This window comes from Arachis ipaensis, chromosome B09 (assembly GCF_000816755.2).
Source record: "Arachis ipaensis cultivar K30076 chromosome B09, Araip1.1, whole genome shotgun sequence".
NCBI classification, from domain to species: Eukaryota; Viridiplantae; Streptophyta; class Magnoliopsida; order Fabales; family Fabaceae; genus Arachis; species Arachis ipaensis.
In genome coordinates this window covers 130179446-130197653 of record NC_029793.2, presented here as the reverse complement: position 1 = coordinate 130197653, position 18208 = coordinate 130179446, and the positions used below count along the sequence as shown (strand labels likewise).

General features: G+C 34.5%; 3 protein-coding genes across 4 annotated transcripts in view; 2 read left to right on the top strand and 1 right to left on the bottom strand.

Annotated features, from left to right (window-relative positions):
* Window positions 1–2125, top strand: part of LOC107617897 — a 5183-nt gene extending 3058 nt beyond the window's left edge. For both annotated transcript variants that reach the window (XM_016319773.2, XM_021110422.1), the window contains one exon: window positions 106–2125. In XM_016319773.2, the coding sequence (XP_016175259.1) occupies window positions 106–1809 (1704 nt within the window). In that variant the 3' untranslated portion in view covers window positions 1810–2125. The remainder of the gene's footprint in view (window positions 1–105) is intronic.
* On the bottom strand, window positions 3490–5391 carry LOC107615959. Its single transcript, XM_021112032.1, has 4 exons — window positions 4918–5391; window positions 4283–4821; window positions 3720–4134; window positions 3490–3678 (listed from the first exon to the last, which is right to left on the bottom strand). The coding sequence occupies exons 1-4, from the start codon at window positions 5389–5391 to the stop codon at window positions 3490–3492; spliced, it is 1617 nt and encodes a 538-aa protein (XP_020967691.1).
* LOC107617038 lies at window positions 17471–18175 on the top strand. The gene has a single exon (XM_016318871.2). It carries the CDS (start codon window positions 17622–17624, stop codon window positions 18081–18083), a length of 462 nt encoding a protein of 153 aa, XP_016174357.1. The 5' UTR covers window positions 17471–17621; the 3' UTR covers window positions 18084–18175.

Below are 18208 nucleotides of genomic sequence, written 5' to 3'. Positions count from 1 at the left end.
TTTGTATATTAAATGATCTTTTGTATTCAAAGTAGGCTTCCCGTTGCTCTTCTATTCTATTTATATTCATTCATCTAAAGTTTACATTTCGGGTCATAAATCCAGGGCTCATATAACTGGAGGAATCATTATGATATGTATGAGAAAAAAGATGAAAGCAAGGCTCAGCTTAACTCAAATGCTCAAGAGGATGACACTGAAGCTATAGATATTTGCTTATTTGAACGATCCTTAAGAGTCCCAAAATCATTTGATGGGACAAGAGGTTACAACCACCAAAGGAGCGAAACTTTTAGTTCTGATGATTTCCTTGGTCAAGAAAATTTGCATTCTCAACTAAAGGAAAAACAAAGTGAGAGTCCAGAAAATTACCATTCTCATTCTTCAAATCAGCACAATCAAGAACCATATAGTCATTATTACCCTGATTTCAAGCTAATAGATAAAGCAGAATCCTCACGTGTTCTCTTCTTTGAAGAATTAATAGCTGCTGGTGTGAAGGATATTATGCCAAGATCATTTGATGGAAAAGGATCTTATGACAATCAAAAGAGCAAAACTTTTAGTTCTGAATTATTTGGTCAAGAAAATTCAACTTCTCAACTGAAGGGGAGCCAAAATGAGAGTTCGGTAAACTGCCACTATCAGTCTTCAAATCGGCACAGTCAAGAACCATATAGTCATTATTACCGTGATTCAAAGCTAATAGATAAAGCAGAACCCTCACGCGTTCTCTTCTTAGAAGAATTATTAGGTGCTGGTGTGAAGGATATTATGCCAAAATCATTTGATGGAAAAGGTTCTTATGACAATCGAAAGAGCAAAACTTTTAGTTCTGATTTATTTGGTCAAGAAAATTCAACTTCTCAACTAAAGAGGAGCCAAAATGAGAGTTCGGTAAACTGCCACTATCAGTCTTCAGATTTGCACCTTCAAGAGCCATATGGTCTTCATTACCCTGATTCCAAGCAAATAGATAAAGCAGAACCCACAGACTTTTCCTTCTTTAAAGGAATATTAAGAGCCGAGGCCAAGGAAAAGATGCAAACATCAGTTGATGGAACAAAAGGTTACAGCAACCAAAGAAGCCGAACTTTTAGTGTTTCTGATTTCTTTGCTCATGAAAATTCACATTCCCAACTGAAGGAGAACCAAAATGAGAGTACAGAAGACTATCATGATTCCTCAAATATGCACAATCAAGAACCATATGGTTATCATTACCCTGATTACAAGCAAATAGATCACTTCCTAACTGATGTTCATGGTGGTTTGCACCAAAAAGAGACCTCAAGAAACAAAAAAGATGACCTCAATGCATTAGTTTGTCATGAACAACCTCATAAGTTCAGTGGTGTACTTGAATCACTCAAACAAGCTAAGACATTCCTACAAGAGCTCAATAATAGTCTGCCACTAGTTGAGACCGAATACTTCACCAAAGCATGTAAACCCTCGGCTTATGTTAGCAAAAGTGAGAAAAAATTAGACTTCCCAGCCGGAAGTTCCAGTTTCTTCTGGCAACCAACACATTTTCCTGATGAAACAATGACAGGTTCTAATGTTCAAGATTCGACTTCCAGACTTCATTCAAACTTCTTCCTTGATAGAAGAATATCTAGAACTACTGGTTATTTTAACAAAACTCGGAGCCTTACTGGAGTGGATCAATCTCTTGCCGACCCACAATTGTTAAATGGGTCAAGATTCAATTCTAGAAAGGACCCCTATGATGCTTTCTGTGATGGAGGCATACTATCTTCTACGAAACAAGTTTATCCTTGCTTTCCTATTTTTCCAATCTATTAAAGATGCAACAACACTGATGTCAATGCCATTTGGTGATGCTCTTTCAAGATCCGATACAAGAAGCAAATTGGGGTTGGGGTTGGGATTGGGATTCCTGGAGCATATGATTTCTCATTTTAATTGATGTGAGTTTAAGAGCAAACATGTATATATAATTTCCATTATTAGTTTTCTAGCAGCTTCACCAATGGTGTTAAAGTGATTGTTTTATTCTCATGTTCCTTGGCAATGATTCTATGTATTGTATCCAGTTGCGTGGGAAGAGATTGATTTATGACGGAAAACAAACTTATAATCTTATGGCGGGCTTAAATAAGGTTTTTTTGTTTTAGTTTAGTAAAATGAGTGAACTACCAATCCGGCCCCTGACCATTTCGCAGAATGACAAAGCAACCCCTGATAAATATTGTAATCCAGTTCGGTCCCTGTCCCATGCCTCCGTCACACAAGCCGGTCCTTGAGGGTGAATCTCCGGCTAGAATGAACGAAAAATGCTGAGCTGGCACGGTGAGCGTGTGTGAGCTGGTTGACGTGGACGATCGCTGCATACGTAGAGTACTAAAATGGTTAGGGGATTAGTTGTCTGAGTCCACGTCAACATAAAACATGGTCGTTTTGATGGGAGGAGCCTTCTTATTCGTTGTGGGTATTCGTCCCCCTCTTTGTGACTAATTTGTGGAACCCTAATTCGCCATGAGCATCATGAGAGATCTCACTTCAATGTCCATTCACGAAATTGGAAGAGACGTAGTCAACGACGAAAGCAGAAGTGCAACTACCGGTTCTTCTGGTAGTGTTGGACCGCGGAAGACGATGAAGAAGAAGAGGTTCAATGCTCCGCGGTGCTATTGTGGAACTCATGCAATTCTGTTCCTATCTTCGACGGAGCTTAACCCTAATCGGTTGTTTTATGGATGTCCCAATTTTAAGGTGATTTGAATTTTTAATTAAGTTCGTTTGATGTAGCCTCTGGTAACATGTTCTTACCATTATTTATCAATACTGCAGAGTTCAGGGTCACACTGCAAATACTTTGCATGGCTCGATGATTTCGTGGCGTTGTTGGATTTTGAAGGCTCGAAATCGCTTGGTTTTGATAGTGGCAAGCAACTCGAAGATCAGCACGTGGCTGCAGCTGAGATGCTTGGTGGAAAAGTGAGGGAGTTGGAGCATACAGTACATGCTTTAGAATTGCAAGTTAAGAGATGCAAACATGTGCATAGTGAGCATAGGTGTTTTAGGGGTGCAACAGTTGTTGCATTTTTCTGTGGAGTTATAGTTGCAAACATTGTTAGGACATTAAGTTAGAGGATGTCAATGACCATTGATGTTAAGACTGTTATGAAGTTATGATATTTGATTTGGAGATAATCAAACACAGATGTTGTTTAATGTTATTATTGTTATTGTGGACATATGAAGCTGAGAATAGACTTACGAAAAGTAAACATAATTCATATATTATAATAGGTTCATTCACTAAAGAAGCAACACAAAAAAAAAGGTTCTGAAAATGTAGCAACTAGTATTCAGGGGCAGCATATAACCCCTTACAAAATAAAGATAAGACATAAGATTTCAATTTTCCACCTGGGGTCTAAACTGGCCTAAACAAATCCAAATTAACACAAAAATAACACACAAAACATATGAAATGAGCTTGTCATATCCCTGCATCGATTATTTCTTTCTTGGTGGAATGAACCCAGGAGTTGGAATAAACTTGAAAAGCCTTGAAGCAGTCACAGAACTTGCTGCCTGCATTGTCTCCGTGGATATGCTGTTTGGTGTTGGTGGAAAAGAAGGCCTGATTCCCATTGGTGATTGAGCAAATTGGTTTTCCATTGGTGGAGCAGAAGGCCTGACACCCTAACCATGTCTATCATATGACATATCGAACCCCAAGTTACCTGAGGTGTGTTCTGGCTGGGGACATTGGTGACTACAATCTGCAACTTAGCAGCCCTTCTCTCTTTCTTGGTCATTGGTGTCCAGTTTGGGTCCTTAGCTTGATTTTTGCAGGTCTTGTAGTAATGCCCAGTTTCGCCACACTTACTGCATGTGACTTCAAAAGTCTTCTTTGCCTTGTTTGGGTGCATTTCTTTCTCAACTGGATCCACTTTTCTTTTCATTTTTGGGCGGTGTGCAGGTCTCTTTATTGGTGGAGGATCACATGGTACTGCAGTAGATGGAATCCAGTACTCCTCACTGTTCACAGAGTTGATGCAATGTTTGTACGTGGCCCTAATGGACTCCATTGTCAGCCATTTATGTACAAAATCCTCTGGCTTCAAGCCAATCTTGTACATGGCTGCTACCGCATGCCTGCAAGGCATTCATGAAGCAAAGTACAAGGTTTACTATGACAATAATCAGGTGTACAAGACGAAAAGGTAATGAGCTAGGACATAGATTTACCTGTGAGTTGCCATACGTTGCAGGTACATGTTCTCTGCTGCAGATTTACCCCCACCTTGTGGTTTCCCCTATGCACCTCAAACAGAACTTTGTTGCTATCTCCGGCCCAAATTGCTCTCCACTTATTGGCACTAGGCTTAATAATTTCGTCCAATTTTTCTGTTGCACAGGGGCCAATACACCAGAACAAGCCTCCAACTTTCTTTTATGTGTGGCCATTTTTCTCATCAGGTAGCAACGTAAGTCCTCACACATAGAAAGAATTGGTTTCCCACGGTATTCGACAATTTTCGCATTCCATACCTCGCACATGTTGTTTGTGATGTTGTCAACTTTAGGACCATGGCTGAAGTAAGCCTTAGTCCACACTGCAGGCTCAAACCTTTGAAGATACTCCCAAGCTCCAGTGTTAACTTTCTTCATTTTTTCCATTGCAGTGTTGAACTCCTGGAAAGTGGTGCATCGTGCACATTCCCATACCAGATTCTTTGTTTGCTGATCCTTGAAATGCTTTATAAAATTCTTCCAAATATGAAGCACATAGTTCCTGTGGTGTGCATTAGGCATAACTTCTTTTATAGCCAGCTCCAAACCCTTCAAGCATCATACACACAAATTAATAAACAAATGAGAACCAACCATCAACATAGTTCAACACTAAAATTAACATACTTAATATACACATGTTACCTTTTGCTGGTCCGAAATGAAATTCCAGCCAAACTGTGTCACTTCTCCCAAGTCCTCCTGTAAGAGTGTCAAGAACCATTTCCATGTGTCTCTGTATTCGTTAGCGACAACTGCAAATGCAATGATGAAGAAGTGGTTATTGGCATCTTGCCCAACCGCACTTAAGAGCTGGCCGCCATAGTACCCTTTCAGAAAGCATCCGTCTAAGCCGATTAGAGGTCTGCAACCCTCTTCAAACCCCTTCTTAGATGCATTCAGACTTACATACAACTTATCAAAAAGTGGAAAAGAAACTGGCTGGGGAATTGTCTCCACTAATGCTGTTGTGCCCGGATTACTCCTATGCAGTTCATTCAGATAATCACGCACTTTTCCATATTGGTCCCTTGCATTACCAATAACAACTTTCCTAGCAACTTTAAGGGCCCTAGCAATCATTCTTGGGTTCAGCTGGATGTTGTATTCTTCTATCATATGCTACGTTGCATGTCTTGGCTTCATGTCGGGTTGAATGAGAAGTTTTTTAATAAGCTTAGACGCCACCCATTGACGGTCAGCCATGTTACTACCATAGTCCCGAGCACAAGAATGCTCATCAATTAAGGTCTTCACCTAGAAGCATCTACTAGCAGAATTCCAAGAAATATAAATCAACCAAGGACATTTATCAGCTGCACATGCTGCCCTCACTCTATGCTTCTCGTTCTTAATGTATAACACGTCCTTCCCCTCATGCACGAAGTAGTCTTTTAGTGCCTTTTTGAAAATCTCAAGCGTTGGAAACAACTGTCCAACCTTGAATTCAACCTCACCATATTCAGAATCTTCATCAAATGGATCATACGCTGTCTTATCCTCGTCCTCTGAAGAGATTGGACTGTTGAAGGCCTCACTCTCATACTCATATGGCTTTTCATAATAACTATCCATCTCCACATTAGTAAGAACCGAGCCAGACTGATGAAACCCTTCCCCCAGGTTATTTTTGTCAGTACCCTCTGTCCCTCCTACAGGGGTTGGTTTCTGACCTCTTCTTGGGCCCCCAACATTGGGCCCAGGCCCAGAATTATGGCCTTCCATTGATCCATCATGCAGCACATCCCTAAGTATATGTCTTCTTCTCACACCTGAATACTTTTTAGATGTCTTTTTCTTAGCAGATGAAGAAGCCTTATTACCCCCAACCTACTTCTTAGCTGAGCCTCCTTTTCTCCCTTCACCATCTGTGGTCCTAAGTTCCTCATCACTACCCTTGTCATCTGTCTCATAACCACCAGCCTCTTCATCCATTTTTCTCTTACCTGACAATGATTTCTTTGGCACCCTCTTTTTTTTATTTGCTCTTACCCCTTCTTCACTGCTGCTGTCATCTGTCTCATACCCAGGAGGAGGAGGCTTATAAGGCTCATCCTCTGTTGTCTCATATCCATCATCGGAGGACGACGATGATGAACTCACCACAACAGTACCAAGGTCCACACCATCCTCCATTACTTCAGCCACATCCACTTCGTGTTCAAAATAAATATGCAATTCATCAGTGTCCCTGTTCATAAGCTTATTTTCCCTCATCTGGTTAATCTCCATATCCCCCTTCATAGCATGAAGACCAACCTCCATGTTGGGTGCTCTCATGTCTAGCCAAAACATCTCTTTATACCCTATATATCCCAACTCCTTAAACAATGTCACCAGGTCAAAAAAGTTGACATAATCCAGGTCCAACGGGAGAAACCTCTTCACTTTCCCATGCCTGTAGCACAGACCTCCCTCAGAATCATTCTGAAATCTCCCCCCATGGTGAAACACCGGAGTAATTAAATATTCAGACATCTGCAAAAAAATAAACATGCATAACAATCTCAGAATCATTTTTTCCTAAATTCACAACAGTCAAAACTAGTGGAATCTATTTCTAACTTTCTCTAATGTGTGCTTAAAATAGTACATAATCAACCCTGATTAATCACGTTGGACATTTCTTAATCAAGTTTCATGTTTTCTTTATTCAGGGCAACTGAGTTGTAAAGCTCAATGGTGGTGTGTCAGAGTGAGTTAATAGGACCACATAAAGCAGAAGAAACAATGAGGTCCACGGAGAAAGGGGCTTACTTAGACTGTCACAAGCACCGTCAGTCAACTCCTCCAATCGCCGTCAGTGCACCGTCAACCTACTCCGTTAACGACAACGACGTCAGCTTCGTCAATGCCCACCCCAGTAACAACGTCAACACGACTCTCTAACTCCCCAAGGTTAACAATGGTCACGAAGGTGAAAAACGTTCTCTCCTAGGGTTTACTGGTAATTCTGAAGCGTAAATGAAGGGTTTTTATGGAATGGCACACTATGAATTAAACATTTTTGGCACCTCCCATCATAACGACCACGTTTTATGTTGACGTGGACTCGGACAACTAACCCCCTAACCATTTTAGTACTCCACGTATGTAGCGATCGTCCACGTCAGCCAGCTCACACACGCTCACCGTGCCAGCTCAGCGTTTTCCGTTCATTCTAGCCAGAGATTCACCCTCAAGGACCGGCTTGTGTGACGGAGGCATGGGACAGGGACCGAACTGGATTACAATATTTATCAGGGATTGCTTTATCATTCTGCGAAATGGTCAGGGGCTGAGTTGGTAGTTCACTCTATATAAATAGCATCCTACGTTCGATCCAACCTATTCTTGAAATATTATAGAAAAAAGAATAGTATATTCTATTCTATAAAAACTAAAATCATATTCAAATGCTTTTTTTAGTCAATTCATCCATGTTCTCATTATTATATGAGTTGAATTATTTTTCGGCCATCAAGGTGTCATCTCCATTTCCTGTACTTATTAAAATTGGATAATGATATTATATTTTGAAAATGATGATGTGAAATACACTTTGGTGTACCATTTGGCCTTAGGTCAAACTTTATTTATTATTAATAAGAATAAAAAATATTATTGTCTTATCCGTTGCTTAAAGGACATATAACATGGCTTATATGATTGGGAAAATTTTAAGTATACCGGAACATCGATATTCCAATTGTTTTAACCGTTGATTTTAATTAATATATTATATATATTTTTTATAATTCAGATCAATAGTTAAAATAACTGAAACACCGGTATTTTTGATACACTTAAAACTCTTCTTATATGATTATGTGAACTTATATCAATGATTTACACATGGTCATCGATCACTTTGACAAAGACCCGGTTGAGGAGCATATGTCTCCAGTTAAAAAATATATCTATTCTCTTATATAAAAATTGAATTTCTATATTTAACGATGGAGTTGATGTAGCGTACTTTTGAGAGTGTTTTTTTTATTTATTTCTTTTAACAAGTATAATTACCCATGCCATGCATGTGATAAAATTGAAATTATAATTTTAAATTATTTTTTTAAATTAATTTGAATTATAATAATTTAATTAATAAAAAAAAACATGTTATGCATTGTTTTTTTTATTTAGTATTAATTGGATTAATTTTAAAATGGTTATTAATCAATTTTAATAATCTACTTTCTTCAGTAAATCAGACATATATATTGAATGTGATTATAAATAATATAGTAATAGTTAAATCCACCAACAAATATATTGGCTATTATCACACTATAAAACAAATTAAATATAAAGATTATTAGCACCTATAAATCTATAAAATCGCATTGTCTTTGATTCGTGCAAGGGTTTACTTATCAAATAAATTTAAAATATGAACAAAAAATATTTATAAAATGAACCTAGCATCACTTGAAAGAATCATGAAAAATAATCAACTTACCTTATTAGTGTATAATATTAATACATATAATATTAATACATTTTATTAGTGTGAGATATTGATGTGGTGAATATTATTATTATTTATTTACATATTTTATTTTATATCTAGTACATCTACCTTATTTATTTTACAACAATTTATACTAATTTTTTTTGCAGTGTATTTTTTATCGATTACATGTATAGTCTTTGCTGCCCATTTTTACTTCTTTTTAGTTGTTTTTTTTATCTTATTTTTAATTATTTATTTAACTTTTACTCCCAATGTGTTTTTTATATTTCACTTCGTCTTAAATTCAATTTCATGCTTATCTTTCAATTGTGTAAAATTAAATTGTTTCTTTCAAAAATACTTAAATATATTATCTATTACAAATAATTATTATAATAAATAAACAAATATAAATTGAATATATAATTTAATTTTAATTTTAATTAAAAATTAAATGAATTATCAAAAAAATATCAACAAATTTTGTCTTTAATTTCTCTATAGTTTTATTTAATGGTAAAAATCTCTCTTTAGTCACTAACATCGTCGATACAAAAAAAGAAAAGTATAAGTTTCTATCAAGTAAAATAAAATACATATAAGATAAATAGCATATATGTAATTTTATTATTAATCATAGACTATAGACAAATTTCTAAAAACAAAATCTTATAAATCAAACAGTAATTTTTTAATATTTTTTTAAAGTTGTTCAAACTTATCAATATTTTATAATATAATTTCACAAGTTATAATATGAGATATTAGCCATTGTTATATATATGAAAAATATAACTCATTTAGTATTTAACCATTTATTTTCGATTAATATTGTTATAACAAGGATATATGCGATTTTATGAGAATGATATGGTTATCTAGAAATTTACTAAGTGGCTAGAGTAGTTTTACATCACGAACCAATAAATACTAGCAATTGGAATAATAAAAAAGACCAGCCAAATGGATATTTGCTCAATTACTTGCAATTTGGGATTAAATGAAAATCTGTGAAATTTTTACGGGTGGAGACCTGTCCACGTGAAATAGACTGGGATAGAGACATAGGTACCCTCTTCAAGGACCCGTTGTAAAATTAAATTGTTTCTTTCAAAAATACTTAAATATATTATCTATTACAAATAATTATTATAATAAACAAACAAATATAAATTGAATATATAATTTAATTTTAATTTTAATTAAAAATTAAACAAATTATAAAAAATATCAACAAATTTTGTTTTTAATTTCTCTATAGTTTTATTTAATGGTAAAAATCTCTCTATAGTCACTAACATTGTCAATACAAAAAAAAGTATAAGTTTCTATCAAGTAAAATAAAATACATATAAGATAAATAGCATATATGTAATTTCATTATTAATTATAGACTATAGACAAATTTCTAAAAATAAAATCTTATGAATCAAATAGTAATTTTTTAATATTTTTTATTTTTTAAAGTTGTTCAAACTTATCAATATTTTATAATATAATTTCACAAGTTATAATATGTGATATTAGCCATTGTTATATATATGAAAAATATAACTCATTTAGTGTTTAACCACTTATTTTTTATTAATATTGTTATAACAAGGATACATGTGATTTTATGAGAATGATATGGTTATCTAGGAATTTACTAAGTGGCTAGAGTAGTTTTACGTCACGAACTAACAAATGCTAGCAATTAGAATGATAAATAAGACTAGCCAAATGGATATTCACTGAGTTACTTGCAATTTGGGATTAAATAGGGATCTGTGAAATTTTTACGGTTGGAGACCTGTCCACGTGAAATAGACTGAGATGGGGACATATGTACCCTCTTCAAGGGACCCGTTATATATATATATATCTTAAATTTAGTAATTCTAATTTCTGTCTCTAATTTAAACTCTTTTTTTTTCTTCTAGACTCATCCTTAGCCTTGATTTTGTATCTACTCTTTCTCTAACTCACTTTCTTTACCTCTTAAGTTCGTCATTCTGTCGCTTAGTCTCGCCCTAAAATATTATATTATGTTGAAAAATATTTTTATATTTTTTTTGAAATATTATTTTTTATAATGAATATATTATGAGTTGAGTTGAATTATATTGAATTCATTATTTTATGATTATTATATTATAATTTTTTTTTTATTTTTTTCAAAAATTTTCAAAGGATATCCATAGATAATCGTGGGTAGACATTCACTGAGGGGATAATTAAATAGGGGGACTTGCAATGAAGATGGAGAGAGGATAGGGGATATATTTTTTTTAAACGGGAGTGAAGGAGGAAAAAGGGGTCCGCTGTGCCCACACGAGTATCTATTACTATATCTAACTAACAATGGAAATTCAATTTGAGCCGATTTGAGATAGGACACATGAATTTTATCTGCATTGGGTTTTAAGACAACGAACCTAATTCGGATTTAGGATTTTAACAATAGGCCTAAGTTGATCTTACTCACTTGAGTTAATATTTTGGGTCATTACTGTAATAAATACTATACTATTAAATATGATTATATTTAGTATATATAAAAGTTAGGTATACTTATCTAAGACAATAAATATAATAGTACAAATACCTACATATTTATTAGTATTAAAAAATATACAAATTGTAAAACTCGGTCAAACCGTAATTAATTAAATAATAAATTAAATAGGAGCGAATATGGTTAGAAAATTTAGTAAATGGAATTTGATAATTTAAATATGATATTTGGACTCAGTGAATTTTTCTGAGTCGAAAAACATAGTTTTCTGAATAAAAACGCGCACTAGAAATTTGACCGGCAGTATCGGCTGTGATCTGTCCAGTACTGTGGCTGAGAAAATTAATTAGAAGTCAATAATTTTAAGAAATAAGAATTTATAATTTGGGAAGATAGAAATATTTAAAGTTCGATTTAAGACTCTAATCTTAAAGGTTTTGGTCCAAAATTGGGCCAACGGACCAAACCAAGTAAACCGGGTTCAAGTGGACCCAAGACCCAACATATATAAACATTAGTTATGAGTATTTCACCTTATTTACCCTAAAAAAAGGGATTTGGGGCGCTGAAATGGAGAAGGGAGGAAGAAGAGAGAAAATCCTAACTTCATCAAACTTCAAATCATCATAACTTTCTCTCCGGAACTCCGATTGACGAGCTGTTTATGGCCACGTATCGCTCTTCTCATTCTCTACAATTCTATCTAAATTTTGTGGTGAGTAATCCATTGTTCTCTGCCCAGTTTTTGTTTTTCTCTTTAAATTCGAATTTGGTTTGGGTTTTGAGGTAATCTTGTGATTTTGGTTGTTTAGAAGTGCTTTAGTATGAGCCATTGGTGAGTTCTATCAACCAATTTCGTGGGTTAAGGTAAGGAACCCTCTTACCCTTGTGATTTATCATTTTCATGAACCCTAGGTTGATTATAACTGTAAAAATTAATTATGTTAGAATATTGGGTGATTTTGGTGCACAATTGGAAGATTGATATTGCTTGAGAAGCTTTGGTGAGGCTTGGAACTAAGGGTTGATGGAGACTCTCAAGAAGAAGCTCAATTATTTTGGCTACAAGAGGTACGGTTTAAGTTTCATTTAAGTACCGTGTGGTGTGATGAGAATTCTTAGGCTAGATGCCCCTAGGATAAGTTTGGATTGTGTAAATAGTTGGTACTAATATGCATAGTTGATATGTAATATGAATTAATGATTGGGTTGAGAATTGTGTGAATTTGTATGTTTAGTGTGTTGAGAATTTGATGAATTGGATAATGAATATTGGTTTGTGGAATATGCATTTAAATTGTGAATTTAGGCCAGAGGCCGTGAATCTTGGGTCGGAGGCCGGAAAGAGGTAAGGGAGGTAAGTTGATGTGTGTATTGTGTGAATTTATAAGAGATTGGAAGGATTTTAGATATTGAATGTGTGAATAATTGGGTTGATTATTGAGTAATAAGGTTTGAGGAATTGAGGTGTGGAATTTAATAGTTTTGGGTAAAATTATGTAGATGAGGTAGGTTTAGTTTTGGTTGAGTGTAATTATGTGAATGTGGTTGGGTTGTAGTCATTTGGATGAGTGAAAATGAATTTGGCTTGTGAACATTGGAAAAATTGGTGATTTCTATTTTTGGGTAAAAATTGATTTTTGACCAACTTTGGCGGTCCGTGACTTGGTCCACAGAGTTTGGAATTCTTCAAAATTGGATTTTTATGAAAGTTTATTTAACGATCTTTCCAATGGTTCATAAATGGTTGAAAAAGGAAATTTGTAGAAGAAGTTATGTGTGTTGGAAGTTTGGGGTTTAAAAATGTAATTCTGCAGCTTTTTAACTTCGTAAAATTTTTGGTAAAACATACCCCGACGCGCACGCATGGCCGATGTGCACGCGTAGCTGCACTAATGCGAATGCCTCATAGAAAATTCAGAGAGTTGTGCAGGTACTATGCTGGTTTTGTACGAGGAGCACAAAACGCACCCACGCGTACGCGTGGCTGACGCGCACACGTCACTCTGCTTTTTTGAATCCCACGCGCGCGCATGAACGACGCTCACGCGTCACTTCCTTTTTCAGCCTTCCATGCGTGCGCATGGGTGACGCGCACGCGTGACCCCATTTTTAGCAAAAGTTAATTTTGAGTTTTTAAAGCCGAATTTCAGACTTTTAAGCCTCCATTCTCACCCTTTAAGTCCTAAATCATTATAGTATGCCTAGTAATGAAAAGAAGCTAGAACATATGGTAACTTGTGGATGAAGTAAAGTGAGAATCAATGATGAATGATGAGTAATGATGATTGTATGAGTTACTGAAGGTGATGATGGAAGTGCGGTGTATGCCGTGAGTCGAAGGGCTGTATTTAATAATGATTATTGGCTGGTTATGGGTTATGTTATGAGCCGGATGGCTATGATAAATATTGATTTATGGCTGGAAATGAAAATATGACTTTGAATGATTGTTTTATCTTGAGCTCTCTTTCTCGAAAGTGCGACCCCAGAGAAATGAAGGAAGGTGAGAATCCCCTTCCCTATTCTTCCTGGTATTGTAAAATTGTCCCCAGCAAGATGGTGGGAGGTTAGGATCCCCTCCTTGGTTCCTCCTGGGCATATGAGAACGTACCTCTTGGGTAGATGCAATGATTGTGGTTGCGCCCCACTTGCTCTAGACTGGTTAGTATAGAGGCTCCACGGGTGGACGCAAGGGTTGTGGTTCGTTCCATTTGTTCCGGGTCAGAGATTGTGATGCATGGATAGTAGCAAGGGTTGTGGTTCGTTCCACTTGCTCTGGGTCAGATATTGTGATGCCTGGATAGTAGCGGCAGTAGTGGTGATTCCACTCGCTCCAGGTTGAGCTTTTAAATACCTGCCTGGGTAGATGCAGTGGAGTGACTCCACTTGCTCCGGGTTTGGTTTGAGACTCCTGGGGTAGATGCAGTGGTTAGCCCCCACTTGCTCCCAATCGAGTATGATTTGAGATTTGTGAAATTATTTGAGTTTCGGATTTCCTTGGGTAGATGCAGTGGGTTGGCTCCACTTGCTCCAGGTTGAGATCCGAGATTCTGTTGACCCTATTTCGTAAGTGTGGCTGGACACTGTGAAAGTTTCGGATGAGCTCGCGTCCCGTGGATAAACACCAGTGTGGGTGTTATGTGATTATGATTATGATTGTGAATAACTCGAGTTGGGGATGCACGACAGAGGGACAGTCCAATAGTTAGCTACCAGGACTTGTCGGGTTGGCTTTATAACTGACATATGAGACTCATCAGCCATAGGGCATGCATACATCATTTGCATATGTTTGAATTGTTTGGGTTTGCCTATCTGTTTGGATTGCCATATCATATATGCTATGTTACCTGACTATATGCTATCTGTTCTACTTGTACCTTAATTGTGTATTACTTGTCTATATTGATTGTATTTGTACAACTGAGAGGTCCCTCATGCTGGTGTCGGTTGACATTGAGGGTTGTTCTTGTTGAAATGGAATAATGATATGATTAATTTAAAATGATGATTACTGAATGAGATAATTTGAGTTTTCTGGGTAGACGCAGTGAAGTAATTTCACTTGCTCCAGGTAGAGAATGAGATATTTTGAGCTCCCTGAGTAGACGCAGTGAAGTGATTTCACTTGCTCCAGGTGAGGATATGAAGTATTGATATAGAATTTCTGAGATAAAATAACCAGTGATGGTTTGGCTTATGATTTTGATTCTGATTTGATGGAGAGTTATAAGTTGGGAAGCATGAGGAAGAGGAATTAGATTTAGCATTCCTTTATGACAGTTGCCTATTCATGGATTAGCGAGAACATAGGATGAATATTTGGTGAAAGGAAGTTTAGGATGTTTAGTGAGCTTTTATTACAATGCATTGTATTTATTTGGCACTTTTACCGTACTGAAAATCTATGGGTCGGGAGTTCTCATTCCGTATATATCTCTTGTTTTTCAGATACAGGTCCAGGTGCTCAAAAGTGAACTGTGGTTCATCTGAGAGATGACGAAGATCTTTATATTCTCTACTTTATATTTTGCTTAGAATCTCTCCACCTTTATTTTGAAAAGTTTATATTATGTATTGAACTCTTTTGAATTTGCCTATAGAGACTCTTATGTTTCTTTTGGGAGAGATTAGGGGATTTTGTTGTCAGCTACTTTCATACTGTACCCTAGCCGACCTAAACTTCGCGGATCGCGACTAGTGGCTATTTACTTATGTTATATATATATATATCTATATACTGTTCTTCTTTTACTCTCCTTCATACCTTTATCTGTATATCATTTTTGACTTCACGCTTTATCTTTCAGTTGTCAATGCGTGAGTGATACGACTTCGCGATTTTATTTTTACTCTTTTCAGGCTTCTTGTTTAATACTCTTTTTAATTTTACTTATAGTTATGTATTAAAAATTCACCTTGGAAGTCGTACCACCTTATTATCATTGACTTATGACTCGAGTATAAGGATTTGAATATTAGGGTGTTACACAGATAATATAAACATGATTTTTTTGGTAGAAAAGTAATAATAATAAAGGTTATTAATTAAGTTAATTACATATTAAAAAATTATGAATAATTTTTTAAATAATAATAAAAAATAAGATCACTATTTTCACATACTACAAAGTTTATAAAAAAATTTAGAACAATAAATCAATTCTTAATAAATTTTACATTAACTCTATTAAAAAAAATTAAATTATATGTTAGATATTATTATTTGTGTACTAATATATATATATATATATATCGATTATTAAGTTATAATTAATTTCTAACTCAATTTTTTATAATTGAAATTTAAATGCTGAATATTTTATACCTAACTAATTTTTTAGATATTATTATTTGTATACTAATATATATATATATCGATTATTAAGTTATAATTAATTTCTAACTCAATTTTTTATAATTGAAATTTAAATGCTGAATATTTTATACCTAACTAATTTTGTTTTTGCTATTAATTAAAATTTTAAAAAATGTGAGTTATTAATCAATTTTAGATTCAAATTTAAATTTGTGTAAGAAAATATTTTGAATTTTTTTCATTAATAAGAATTAATTTTAAAATAAAAAATTATTTTATACATCATATTATAAAATATTGTAATCATTCATTTTTTAATGGCAATTATTGCCAAATAAAATGATATAAAAATAGAAAAAAATATATTTACCAATCTAGGAATAATAATTCATTTTTCAATAGAATAAATTATATATTGAATAACAAAAGTTATTATAGTTTCTTTTTATATAAACTAATACTCAACGACGGTATTTTGGTAATATTATTAAGAAATATTAATAAATCTAATAGCTTTTGTAATGACATAAGTTTATAAGTTTAGAAGTTTAAAAGTCATGTCATAAAATATAAAATTTTAACTAGTAACAACGTTGATCATATTGTTTGATATCATTTGAATGAATATGATACTAATAAATAAATCTGTCACAGTTAAATTTTAACAAAGGCAAATCTCCATAAATATGCTATCATTAATGAGAATTTTTCTAATTTCAAGACAAATACTATTTTCTTTCACTATATTTTCTAACTCAACAGGTCGAGAACTAATCTTTCACGAATTGAAGCTCCATTTATTAACAGTCTGCCGCTAGCCAATGAGTTGTTACGTAGGGATTCGAAACTCTAATACTTTAGACGAGTGAGATGACCACTCAACTAATCTAAATCAGTTAAAACAAATACTAATTATTTTTAATATTTTTAACATTAAAAATAATTAAACTTTAATTTTAATTATAATTTTGTAAAATATTTATATTAATAATTATTATATATATTTTTTGTTTAATCTCTTTTAATAAAAAAGATATACACATAACATAATTATTTTAGTAATTGTAAAACATAACGATGCTTAACTACTTAAAATTTTAAAATGAGAGATGTTTAACTATTTATGTTTAAAATTCCATGAACAAATTTCTAAAATTTGGATATATTTTGTTTTATAGGACACAATATATGATTAAATATTTAAGTAAATATGGGTTTCACGATAACATATCATTCAAGTTAAATCGTCGAAAATATGCTAGTAATTAACTTCTAGAAGCAATTGGCTTGTCTCCTTAGGACAAGTAGTCAAGTTTTGATTATTAAAACTCTTTGGACTATTGAGATCTTAAAGTTTCTTGGAAGACACAACTCAGCAACGTGTTTTTTGAATGCTTAATGTAATTTGATTCTTCAACAAGTTCCTAACTTACACACCACGTTAAGAAAAAAAAAATCATATATTTATAGCTTATACTATGAACCAAAAGGACCATCATATCATTGTACATAACATTTTCTCTATCAACACATACACCCTTATTCTCCTATCATCAAATCCAAGAAGCTAGTTATTTGAGGGAAGAAACAGCATCATGAGAATGAACATAAACTTTGGAAGTGACCATGATCAGCACCTATTGCAAAGTGGTTTGTTGAAGAATAATTATGGTGACATGTGTGACAATTATTTTGGATTCCGAACTGAGGCAGGAAAATCAGCAGACCCAAGAATCATGAGGCTGCTAGAGTTTATTAGAGAACTTTACATTAGGAGGAGAGAAACTTTCAAGAAAATGGTTCCTGAGAGGCTCCATGAGGATCTTGTGGAGTTGTTTAAGAGAATCAGCACTTTGTTAACCGGTGCTAATCAATCAATGCACGGGGCAAGAACATTGCAGAGAAGTTTGAGTGCTGGATCATCACAGTTGAAGCTTGATAGGTTTAGGGTGCGCTCTGTTGATGTAACCGGTGCCGCCGGTGGTGGTGGTGCCGCCGGTGACGTTCAATCTGGTCAAGGTGGCCAGGGAGACAATAAGCCTGCTGGCTCCAAATGAAGAATGGAGTGCCGAATAACTATATAGTTTTTGTCTTATGCTGGAATGCATATGATTTTATTCAAGGAAATTCATTGTGATTCTTTGATTAATTTTTTATTATTTCTTATAGATTAAGATTTGTA